Source organism: Mustela nivalis (genome assembly GCF_964662115.1).
Source record: "Mustela nivalis genome assembly, chromosome: 4".
Classification (NCBI taxonomy): domain Eukaryota; kingdom Metazoa; phylum Chordata; class Mammalia; order Carnivora; family Mustelidae; genus Mustela; species Mustela nivalis.
This window is the reverse complement of record NC_139023.1, coordinates 101,361,829-101,375,346: the sequence shown is the minus strand read 5'-3', so window position 1 is coordinate 101,375,346 and position 13,518 is coordinate 101,361,829. Positions and strand designations below refer to the sequence as shown.

At 33.8% G+C, this 13,518-nt stretch overlaps 1 protein-coding gene and 1 long non-coding RNA gene across 3 annotated transcripts in view; one reads left to right on the top strand and one right to left on the bottom strand.

The window, feature by feature from the left end:
* TBCK (TBC1 domain containing kinase) overlaps positions 1–13,518 on the bottom strand; it is a 206,151-nt gene that overhangs the window by 74,319 nt on the left and 118,314 nt on the right. For both annotated transcript variants that reach the window (XM_082729169.1, XM_082729170.1), the window contains exons 21-22: positions 11,352–11,388; positions 10,128–10,289 (exon numbers count right to left, since the gene is read on the bottom strand). In XM_082729169.1, coding sequence (XP_082585295.1) covers positions 10,128–10,289; positions 11,352–11,388 — 199 coding nt within the window. The remainder of the gene's footprint in view (positions 1–10,127; positions 10,290–11,351; positions 11,389–13,518) is intronic.
* Positions 1–13,518, top strand: part of LOC309863940 — a 193,968-nt gene that overhangs the window by 83,124 nt on the left and 97,326 nt on the right. The window lies entirely within an intron of this gene.

Here is a 13,518-nt window from a genome sequence, read left to right as displayed (position 1 = left end):
ATACTATGCTGAATGGAAGTGGTAAGAGTGGACATCCTTGTCTTTTTCTTGATGTCAAAGGAAAAGTGTTGTTTTTAATCATTGAATATGGTATTAGCTGTAGGCTTTTCATAAATGGCCTTTATTATGTTGAGGTATGTTCCCTCTAAAACTACTCTGTTGAAAGTTTTTATCATGAATGGATGTTGAATTTTGTCAAATGCTGTTTCTGCATGTATTGAGATGATCAGATTTTTATCCTTCATTTTGCTAATGTAACATGTTGAATGATTTGTGAATACAAAACCATCTTTGCATCCCTGACATAAATCCCATTTTATCATAGTGAATGATCCTTTTAGTATATTGCTGAATGCAGTTTGTTAATATTTTGTTGACGATTTTTGAATTCATGTTCATCAGGGCTATTATTCTGTTATTTTCTTCTCTCTCTCTCTCTTTCTTTCTTGGTGCCTTTGTCTACTTTTGACACCAGGGTAATGCTGGACTTGTAGAATGTATTTGGAAGCTTTCCTTCCTTTTCTAATTTTTTTGGATAGTTTGAGGAGAATAGGTATTAAACTCTTCTTTAAATGTTTGGTAGAATTCACTTGTGAATTTACATGGTCCTGGACTTCTGTTGTTGATAGTTCTTTCTTGTTTTATTTTTTGTTTTGAGAGAGAGAGAATCTTAAGCAGGCTGTATACTTAATGAAGAGCCTGACATGGGGCTTGATCTCATGACCTCAGGTCAATACCTGAGCCAAAATCAAGCATCAGACACTTAACTGACTGAGCCACCCAGGTGCCTCTCTTGGTAGTTTCTGCATTAGTAATTCAATTTTGTTACTAGTAACTAGTTTGTTCAGGTATTCTACTTCTCCCTGATTCAGTTTTAAAAGATCCAGTTTTTAGAAGTTTATCTTTATTCACAATATTTTTGATACATCAAATGTGAGGGATTATCTCTTAAACCCACAACCAATTCTCCAACTCTCTGGATACCAGCTAGATGTACTACAATTTAATTCAATTCTGAACAGTAACTAGCCAGAATTTGCACAGATCAGATAAATTAAGGGCTTAGTCTCATAAGACTGCCTCCATTTCAGATGCCAGTCACAAGTCCCAGGTTGTCACTTATACTTCTGACCTACTGACTATAAACTGTGGGTCTCATAATCCATTTCTCAGTTTATTTTGCTATAACAGTTCACAGAACTCTGGGAAACACTTTACTTAAATTTACCAGTTTATTATAAAGGATATAAATGAACAGCCAGAAGAAGAGTAGGGCAATGTCTAGAAGGATCCTGAGTGTGGGAGCTTCTATACCTGTGAAGTGAGGTGAACCTTCCAGCAAGTGGATATGTTCACCAATCAAGAATCTTCTCTGAACTCTTTACATACTTCTATAAAGCATTCATAATATAGGCATGAGTTACTACTAACTCAATTAGCAGCTCCTCTCCTGTCCTAAGTGGATAGGCCAAGTTTCCAACCATGGCTTCGTCTTTCTGATTACCAGCTCTTATCCTGAAGTTCTCTAGGAGCCCACGAAGATTTATCTCATTAAAACAAACACTGTTCCTATCACTTGGAAATTACAAGGGACTTAGGACCTTTGAGTCAGGAACCAAAATCAAATACCAAATATTAGAATAAAAGATGCTCCTAGAATCCCTGTCATCCAGGTAATTAAAGTGTTTTAGGAACTCATTTCAGGAAGTAGGGGAAGAAACCAAATATATTGTTCTTACTCTGTCATACCTGGGAATTTGAGGTTGGTTTAACAGAATGGACTACTAATTAGTGTAATTCTTCAGATTAACAAAATAAGGGAGAACACCATATGATTAACATAATAAATGCTGAAAAAAACATGTGACAAGGGCACCTGGGTGGCTCAGTGGGTTAACACCTCTGCCTTCGGCTCAGGTCATGATTCCAGGGTCCTGGGATTGAGCCCCACATCAGGCTCTCTCCTCAGCAGGGAGCCTGTTTCCTCCTCTCTCTCTCTGCCTCTCTGCCTACTTGTGATCTCTGTTAAATAAATAAATAAAATCTTTAGAAAGAAAAAAAAAGTGACAAAAATTCAAAACCCACTAGTCATAAAAACTCTCAACAGACTAGGAAAATAAGGGAACTTCCTTAATCTGATAAAGGGCATTTATTAAAAAAAATCTACAGCTAACATAAAGCTTAATGGTAAAACATCAAAAAAAGTTTTTTTCTTTCCAAGAGTGAACCAAGACAAGGATGTGTTTTCATCAGTTCTATTCATTGTGAACTGAAGGTCCTAGTCAGTGCAACGAAGCAAGAAAAATAAAAGAAAGGCATAAAAATGGGAAAGAAAGACATACAGCTGTCTTTTTTCTCAGACAATATGGATTTTTACATTTAGGAAAAAAAAACCCTAAGGAATATGCAAAACTATTTGAACGAGTAAATGAGTTTAGCAGCTTTGAAGGATATCATGGATCAAAACTCAATTGAATTTCTATATAATATTGATATATAATTGGATAATAAATTTCAAAATTTGATGTACAATAGAGTGAAAAGCATAAAATACCTAGGAATACATTTAATAAAAAATAAGCAAAATATGACACTGAAAACTATAAGCATTGCTGAGAGAAATTAAAGAAGACCTACATAAATGGAGATACACCATGTTCATGGATTGAACGATTTAATATTGATAAAGCTGCAGTTACATCTATCTGATCTATCGATGGTAGTCAAAATACCACCAGCTTTGTCACAGATTTAATGAATTGTTGAACACTATATCAAAAACTAATGATGTATTATATGTTGGTTAACTGAACATAAAAAAAACAAAAACAAAAAACAAAAACACCAAGTAATTTAATGGGGGAAGGAAAGCCTTTTTAACAAAAGGAACTGAAATAACTGAATAAATATATGGGACAATAAATGAACCTCCATATCAAAATCATACCACATAATGAATTCATCTCGATCATAGACCAAGAAATGAAAACTAAAATAAGCTTCTGGAAGAAAACTTAGGAGAATACTTTAATGATTTTTAAAGTAGGCAAACATTTCCTAGGGAAGGCACACTATCTGAGGATTCTGGCTCCAGGATAAAAATCCAAAAATGATTTTCAGGCTCAACCATAGGCAATTACAAATGCTTTACGTGGAGGCTGCATGGGAGAAGGCAGTTCTCTTCATACCAGACTTTGTAAATAGCCAATGCACTGTAATCTCTGAAGGCAGTTGCTGTCAAGGACTCAGATCTCCCTGGCTGACCACACTGTTATACATATCCACATTTATTATCCAGACCCCACAACAGAGGTCTTTTATCAGTTGCCTTTAGCAGAGGCTTTCTTCAGATACCTTTCAAGACTTCATTTTAGAGGAAGATGAACATGAAGATATTTCCTGAACTCTAGTTGAGTACTAAGTGCTTTTTTCCTATTTATTTATTTATTCATTCATTCATTCTAACTACTTTTCTATTCCAGTCTGTTTCCACTTTGCCCTTCCTGGGCTTCCAGTTCCATTAGACTGAAGGAACTTTTACTCCAGGCTTCCTTGGTAGTTAGACTTCCATGTTTGTGCTGACCCACCTGACCCTCCACTATTCCATGTGGAAAAATAAAACATGGAAGAGTTGGTTCTTTCTTCTGTTTAGCCTCTTTCATATTCTATTGCACTAAGAAATTATAGACTTGACTGTTAGTTTAATTTTGGCTTGTTGTCTTAATTGACTACTACAACAAGTGGCTATCAGCCGACTTGAGCTCAGTCCATCCTCTGACAATATCCATAAAAGAAAAAACTGATAAACTTTATTAAAATCAAAAGTGTCAACTTATCAAAAGACACGGTTGAGAAAACAGAAAGGCCAAGAACAGATAAAACTCATACACATTAATAGCACAGCAGTTGGTAAGGGGGGAGTAGAGATTGACAGGGGAGTGACATGAAGAAATTTTCTGGGCTAATTCAAATATTCTACATCTTGATTATGGTGTTGTTTACATAGATATTTATTACTGTCAGATGTACTGAATTGTGTAATTGAGGTCTATACATTTAACTGTCTATAAATCTTTTCTCAATTAAAAATGTTTAAAAATTGAGAGAAACAAAAAGAAGAAGCACAAGGTCTTTGTATTGTCTATATTTGCAAAGTTTTTTTTGCGTAAAATTTTCAGTTGGACTAGAATGGAGAGGCTAAATATGGACTTATATTCCATTTGTTCAATTACACAGCATTATTTATTATCAATTAAACATTTTAGAACATTTGAATAATTTTCTTAACATCCAAAACCATAAGGGTGATCTGCAACTTATTTATCTATCTCAACCACAGATATTTTTGACACAAATATTTATAAGAAGGTGAGAATTATTCTATGTATTGATGTTCTAAGACATGAAAATATTTGCTGAACAAACAACTATGAAGTTGCTTATCTTACTAACAAAAAAAAAAAGGGTGAATGGAATAAAATACGCTTATTATGAAGCATTCTCTACAAGGTAAATCATAAGAACATCCTGACATCCTCAGGCTCATGGAACTGTTACCACCATTTAATATACTGAGAGGAAGTATATTTTACTGGGTAAAGAAGCACAGATTCAAGACTCAATAATTTTGAGTAACTCATCTCACATTTTAACATTGTAATGAGTATCATCTGTAGTCCAAGTAACACACAGATAGAATGTTATTACTAGATAAGAGGATTCCAAAACACAAGAAATGTGCAGTTAGAGACCAATTTATTAAGATTTTGTCATTGCTAAGGAGAGATAGCATGGGAAAATTCCCCGGGGGCTTTGCCATATAATTTCTTGTTGTAAATATCAATTGGTACACTTTTACCATATTCTTGAACTTATTGCTGGCCAGTTGTTCTTTTTCAATTCTTTGGAATCATAGCATTTTAGAAGTGTCCAATCCATTTTTCACATTGCACCCAGAATAGTTTTTCTAAAATATAAATCTAATCATGTCATTTTTCTGTTTAAAACTTTTTTTTTTTTTAAACTTTTTATTTTTTATAAACATATATTTTTATCCCCAGGGGTCCACAATAGCCAAACTATGGAAAGAACCTAGATGTCCATCCACAGATGAATGGATCAAGAAGATGTGGTATATATACACAATGGAATACTATGCAGCCATCAAAAGAAATGAAATCTTGCCATTTGCGACAACATGGATGGAACTAGAGCGTATCATGCTTAGCGAAATAAGTCAAGCAGAGAAAGACAACTATCATATGATCTCCCTGATATGAGGAAGTGGTGATGCAACATGGAGGCTTAAGTGGGTAGGAGAAGAATAAATGAAACAAGATGGGATTGGGAGGGAGACAAACCATAAGTGACTCTTAATCTCACAAAACAAACTGAGGGTTGCTGGGGGGAGGGGGTTTGGGAGAAGGGGGTGTAAACCTGGTGATTCACAGATCTGTTTAAAACTTTTGAATTGCATATGGAATAAAGCCAAAATTCCTCAGCATATCATATAAGGTCCTCATACTCAGGACTACATTTTCATCATTGATCACTGAGATCACCCCAGTCCATTCACTCCAATATCTTTATCTCTCATTCTATCCTCTAGTCACTCAATTAGTACCCTACTTAGAGTTTAGATGGTCATACAGTTGCATACCTCTGTGTCATCCTTATGGTATGTTCTAAGCTTCCAGTGCTTTTTCCTCATCTGCCTGTGGGGCTGGTATTGTCTTATCCTTATGTTTATGGCCTCAGTGCATAAAACTGAATCTGTCATATAATTGTTTTTTTAGATACATGTTGAATGAATGACTTAACTTATCCTAAGTTCTCAAGGAAGTGGTCAAAATTTCCCAACTACCAGTTCATCCACTTTAGGTGATTTCACAGCTCAGAAACATTAAAGCAAAGTTGCTAAGTCTCAGTGATCAGTATTACTGAATGTTTTCCAAAAGTAAGTCACTCTTGCCTTGACTTTTTGTTTTAAACATGGTATTTTTCACAAGTCTACATTTACTGGGGTTTAGCTTTACTGACACCATTATTTATCTACATAATATTTCTGGATGATTTGTCCTTGTTTTGTCCTTTCACATATATTAGTTTAATTCACATGGACACTATAGCAGAATGATATTAGACAGGGCAGAAGGAAGTCCGACAGACATCATCCTGTAATTGAGCTTAAAAAAGGTGGTGACTTTGGAAGCTGTCCTCATAACACCAGTGGCCAATATCTAGTACTGGATGGTACCATGAAAATCTCAGTACTTCTTCTAAAAATACCTGGCCACTATTTTTAGATTGTATGAGAAATGGCAAATGTACTGCTTTCATATTTATCTCAACTAGTACTAAAATGACACACATAGCAACACATGTCAAGAACTTTTAGCAACATTTTCTAGCATCATTTGTACTTCCTCAAAAGGTAACATCCCACTATATAACTATTACAAGGGAATAGAATTTGGGAGAAATTTTTGGCAAAAACAATATCTTTCTGCTATGCTCTATCTTCAAGAATTAAAGAGTTAGTATAAAGTGATGGAAAGGAAGGAGAAAGGAGAGGGAACTTAGAGAGATTGAATGTTACATGTTCTTTATGTATTTTTCAAATATTAAATGCTACATATACTTTAAAGGAATAGTTACCCATACTGAATACTCAGTACCAGATTTTGTGTCAGGTGCATTATGTATATTATCTTTAGTGCTTGTCATAACACTAAAGCAGAAATTAATATGCCAGAACTGGGATGTGAGCTTACATCTATGTTAACTAAGACAGTTTGTTCCAGCAGGAGTACTGCACTGAAAGCTTTCCAGTTCACACGGGCAGTGTGTGGTGGAGCTAGGACTTACTCTGTCTTGACCGCAAAGCCTCTGCTATCTACTATACTACACTGTCTCTCAGCAATGAAAGGAAATATTCTTCTTAGTCATAATATGTACTTAACACAGAAAGCTTACTTGACTTCTAAAGTAATTCCTCAATTGCTTTCGCTAACAAGGAAACCTATATGATTGATATCTACTTTAATAATTTATAGAAAGAGCCAAATGGGGGTGATTGCTGCATTTATAGCACCAATAGGAAAGCCTGTCATGATATAATGGAAAAGTGAGAAAAAGCAATGTTAATGATGACAACAGTGTTAATAAAAATAATCACATCTTATTTGCTCTGTGCCAGTGCTCTGTGCTCTAAGTTATTTAGATATATTTATTTAACACAACAACTCTATGAGACAGGTACTATTATAATTTTCATGTAATAGAGTTAAGGAAACAAGGAGGTTAGGTCATGACCCTAAGATCACACAGCTGTAATTGGCAGAGTCACACACCTGAAACCCAGGGGATTTGGTTCCACATTCCATGTTTTTTACAACTAGAGCCACTGAGTGTCTCTTTGTAGAAAGAAACCACTAGGGATGTCTGCGTGTCTCAGTTGGTTAAGCGTCTGCTTCGGCTCAGGTCGCCATCCTAGGGTCCTGGGATGGAGTACAGCATTGGCCTCCCCGCTCAGCCGGGAGCCTGCTTCTCCCTCTGCCTGCCACTCCCCTGCTCCCCTTGCTTGTGTGCTCGCTCTATCTCACAGGCATATAAATAAATAAAATCTTAAAAAACAAACAAAAAAACTAGTAAAAACTTAAAAAAACTGCAACCCTATTTTGTTCCCAAGGTTACCAACTGAGCAGTGTTTCCATCATGTTACTCTCAATTGATATTCTGAAGCCATCTGCGTCAGCAAATAATTTAGTTAAATTTGCCCTTTGCTTATGCTTTTAAATGCAGATGAATGAGGATTTCAGTAAAGTACAATGTATTAATGAGTTCAAATCAATGTTTGATTCTATCCTGTCTTTATCTACAGTCTGTTTCAAGAATTAAAGTGAAATACAGAGTTGGCCTATCTATCCTTTTTCTGTAGACTTAAAAAGATTGTTTCTTTTAAATATGTTCCAAGCTTATGTCACATAATATTTTGCTTAGAAAATACACATTCAGTGTGTTTGTATGTGTATTAATCTGGAATCACTTCTTAGAACTTCCCAGGATCACTTCCAGTTCCTCCAAGTACCAAGTACAGTTAGGAAAAGCTCAGCGTGATGGAAAAAGAGATCTCTTCAGATCTATTTAGGAAAGACATCCCAAGTAAATATTCTTTGATTAAAAACAAAACACAGGTACACTTTAGGGCAAGGTCTATATTTAGATCCCTTCTGGGCTTTTTTAAGTCATATTTTTATTATACTATCTTTCTTCCCCAGCAGGAATTATATACAGTGACCAAGTAAATGATGAGCCAGAATAATGGCACAAAGGGTCAAGCCGATTCACATCAGTAGAAGGCATCCTATTTCCGAAGTAGGCAGAATTCTCCTTTTCAATGAGTCAGTTCTAACAAATGTTTTCTTTCTTTCTGATTCCAGAAATAATGATTTTACTTTAATGGACAAGCAGAGTTATTGTTAATATGCCTATACAATCTGACAACAGATTCTTTCACCAGTATTTAACAGTACTTTTATGTATGAAATTGGAAAGGTATTAAGTTTGCTTGATTTCAAAATGCATAATCAGCATTTCCTATATATATATATATTTTTTTACAACTGACCAGAAAAAGTCTTTTAATACTAATCAATCATCCTCTGTTTACTTTGGCCTCTGTTTAAGTTGGGAATGAGAGGAAAACATCTACAGGGTACAGACAGTGTTCCTAGTTTGTGAAACCAGCTTCTTTTTTGCTATTCAATGCCAAAAGAAAAAATTTAACTTGATTTTCAAAAGGAATCTCCCAGAAGCACATATAAGAACTAAACTACTATTTGCTCTTATAAAAAAATTATTTAAGTTTGGTAAGTTAGATGATGGTGATACTTTGAATTTGGGGGAAAGAAGGAAGGAGAAGTTTTAAATAAATATAAGCATTTTTGTTATTATTTACTCAAAAGGATGAAAATTTTCTAACAACAGACAGGGAAGTACCAAATATAGATCATCCACTAACGATAAAAATCAGGTAGGTAGCAGTTTTCTTATTCCTCTCGAGAGTGCTTAGTAAATGCATAATTTTAAGGTACCTTTTTCTTTTCTTTTTTTTTTTTTTGAGGATTTTTTTTCTCATTTTTTAAAAATTTAAATTCAACTAATTCACATACAGTGTATTATTAGTTTCAAGGAGAGGTCAGTGATTCACCAGTCTTATATAATACCCGGTGCTGATTACAACACATGCTCTCCTTTCTTTTGTTCTTTGTATTTAAGGCAAATTCATCTCTTGGATAACTCTAAGTGTATTTATTACCAGCAGTCACTTGTGCCTGCCTAAAAGTATGAACAACAATAAATGCAGCAGAAGGGTTGGAGCCAATGAGATGATGTTTGAAAAATGTAGACTTTTCTACCTGAAAAATGTTTCCATTTCTACAAAAATATAGTTTAGTTTTTAGTTTCACAGATTGTTATATCCTAGGTAATCACATTATATTCATCTTTGCAACCACAGCAGCAAAGCTTAGGCCATAGTTGAATTCCCTATTTCCATACTTAGCATTTAACACCTAGGTTTACACACTCTTTGCTTGTGAATATAATATATAGCTTAACCTTATATCACTATGTGGCATGGAATTTCCCAGGAGTGTTATGTGCTCTCCCAAGGGCACTGTGTTTCCTTTCCTCAAACTGTCAAATGGTTAGTAAGCAGCTATGGATAGGAGAGAGCAAAGTTCCATGTGGATTACATCTTTGTGAAAATACAGATTCTCAAACACCTAACCAAGTAGCCCATATTGACTCTCTAGCAGCTGAAGATAAACAGGCCTGCCCTAAGATTGAAGGCAAATACGTTACTGCCCCCAGATCATTTACCCTTTTGGTGGTATTACTGACTTAAAAGTAAACACAACCATCTAGTATGACCCGGGTGTGTGCACCTACAATATTGGAACAGCAGTTGTGGCTGTATATGATGACAGAATCCAGAGAAGGAAGTCAGGGCTCAAGAAGAGATTTTGAAAGCTTGGATGATTATTTTTGCAAATTATTATAAGACTGTCTCACTATCTTATAATTACATTTCATTGAGTGATTCTATTTATTTATTTCTGTACCTGGTAAATCAGAGAAGAGAAGAATGCACTCATTAAAGCCATTAGCCAAAAGCCGGTCCCGTAGCTGCTGGAGAATTGCTACTCCAATACAGAATGGGAAAGAGGAATTCCCAAGGAGTAGGGTATCCCAGAGGTGGAAAATCTTGTGCAGTGGAAATACATCTGTAATACAACAAAATATAAATTTATCAATTACAATAAAAAACCAAAATAACAGAAATTAAAACAATAATAAGCTGTTTTACTAGACATATGACAAATGCCTTATGGTCAAAACTGTTTAAGAACACATAGTACCAAACTGTTTTTATAAAATGTTTATAAATGCTATTTTTGGTTTGGTTTCATAAAATGTTTATAGAATTCTTTTTATACAATATTTATTGTTTCCTAAGGCATCTTTAAAAATTGATAATCAGATTGGTCAAATAGATGACATTTTCTAACCTCCACCATTGATCCTGGTATAGTTGTTCCATTCATTATATTTCTTCCTAGAATTTTCTTGTTATACTATTTTCACAAGTTTACTTACCTAGATGAAATTTAGTATTATTGTAGATTGAGTGTTATTACATTTTTATTATGCATTCCAAATAACTGCTTTATTAAATTACCATAAAAAGTTTATCTCATTTTTTGCAACTTTGTGTTTTTTTACATTTAACGATAGTGCAGATATCTTTTCAGGTTAATGCATACAGATCTACTCTAACTATAGTATTCCATATATCATTTGAACACATTTAAGCAGAATGTCCTCCATATTAATACCTGCAATTGATTAAACTATTACACATCCACATAATCTGCTTAATTTCTAGAGGAATTCTAGGTTTAGAAATAGCAAAAATATTAGTTACTAGAGGATCTCTAAAAATTGAGTCTCATTTGGTTTGTAAAAGTTGCCTTCCCCAAAACTCTATATAAATACTATTGCTATTGTTAATTTCTTTTTCAACAGAGGACAGAGATTGTATGGATGTCATGACATGTAAGATAGACATCCTATATATCACTATGCAACACTCATCCTTTGCAATATTCTTTTTGTTACCCTCAAAACAATTCACATTTCTCCCTACCCACTGTACATTAGAATTACATAAGGATGCTTATATAAATATATCTTTTAATAAAACTGTAGCTATAATATACCAGGAAAAAAATGGAACTGTCCTTTTACCAATATGATATTGAAAGAAAAGGGAAAATGATACTTACGAGTAAACATGGTGAGAAACCAAGGGATAGCATAGAGCTATGGGTGGAAGAGGACAGGGGTGCCAGGGATGGACAAAAAAGAAATAAAATATAATTACAATGATTATCAATAGGCTGAATGGTAAAAAATATTCAATGCTTTGGCCTACCCCACTGATTAAAATAAGAGTGAATGTTGATCATTATAATTATTACCACAAATACTCTCTTAAATAGTATTATCTCTTACAAATGCTGCAGACAACACTTCTGCCAAGGATTATCCCACAGAATGTCTTCATTTCATCAAAGAAAATACTCAAGACAATGTCTAACCCAAAACAATACTAGCAAGCCAATTCCAAGGGTATACTTTCAGATTGTACAAAAACATTTCTAGGATTTTAATGGTCCTTATCAGTGTGGAGTTACCCTTAGTATTTTTGAGAATTGATAAGATGGTATTTGAAAAATGTACATAATGTCTTATAAAAAGGTGCTATGAAGTACATGCTTTCTATAACCACTCTCTAAATTAATACGAAGTTTCATAACAAACTAAAAGTAATAAGATCTAGAAATAAAATAATTTGGGTCAATAATTTGGGTCTATAGCTGAGTGACAAATTTATTTTCCTGTTTACTGCCTAGGATGAAAATAAATACACACACACACATACACATACTTTCAATTTCTTGACATTTTGAAAGTGAGAAATCACTCCTAATTTCTAAAAATAGAGTAAAATCCCTTTTGTCAGTATAGTATCAAAAATCAGTAATAATTTATAGAGAAATATGAAAAAACTCTAATTTTATTTTACTTTCTGTATGAATGCTGCCTGTCATTAGACAAAGATTTCTGTACTACCTATAGGGTTTAAATAAATATTCCTTGAGCACCTATCAATTATGAATTTATCAGTAGAGTTGCATACATCTTTGCATAGCACATGACTGAATATTTATGCTATTAAAATGCTGGTCAAAAATACTAGGTATAATTATACACTATATCAAAATCCAAGTACTGTATGTGGAGTAAAACTCATTGCTCTCCACAAGATCATTTATATACATTGACACAGAGAGAGTTCTTTCAAGTGACATTATAAAAGGAAAAACTGAAGAGTACTAAGGTAAGTGACTTCACTGTAAAGAGTATGGATTGTAGAAAACAAAATACAACTCACTTATATATTAGCTTCATCATTATTGTTTATCTTTTCTTTCTTTAAAGGACATGACATAAATTAAATTACAATACCTCTACCCCCCTGATCAAAACCAATTATTTGCCATTAGGGATCTTAAGTGAATTACTTCAGCAACATGCTAATAATCTGTTTTCCCACATAGGGAAGAGGGTATCATTGTATGAGGAATCTACACAAAGTAGGGAAGGAATCACTTCAAAAGATCAGAGGGAAAACTTGCCAGGCTCACACAAAGCCAGGAAAAGTTCCTCTTACCACCAGTCAGAATAAAGAAACAAAGTACTAAACAAACAAAAAACCTGTAATAAAAAAGTAATTTGGTAGAGTACTCAAAAGAGAATATTGCCTTAGTAATATTAGCAAAATTATGCTCCCAAATTATGCTGTTGTGGTCTTATTTAATAAACTGTAAAAGCAAGCTTTGAAAGGATCAAATTGTTTAAATGTTAGTTAGCTACATCCCAAAATAAAGCTCAAGAATATTTATAAGAACATATAAATATCCAATATTCAACAAGGTAAAATTCACAATGACTGGAACCTATTAAAAAATAAATACTGATAGTAAAAAGTAGCAGAAAAAAGTGATCCATAATGAGGAGAAGAATAATTCAATCAAAACGCACACAGAACTGATATAAATGTTCATAATACCAGGCAATGATGTTAAGATACTTTTTATAACGGTATTTCGTATGTTCAAAAGTTAAGGATGTTTATGTTAAGTAGAGACATGGCAGATTAAAAAAAAAAAAAAAAAGCAAACTTCCAGAGATGAAAAGTACGATGTTTGAGATAAAAATATACATACTGGATGGGATTAAGAGCAGATCAGACACTGCAGATGAAAAAATTAGTCAACTTGAAAACCTCAAAATAGGAAGTACCCAAAATGAAACCAAGTCAGGAAAAATAGAACCAAAAAAAAAAAAAAAGAAAGAAAAAGAAAAACACACCCTAAGCATCAATGA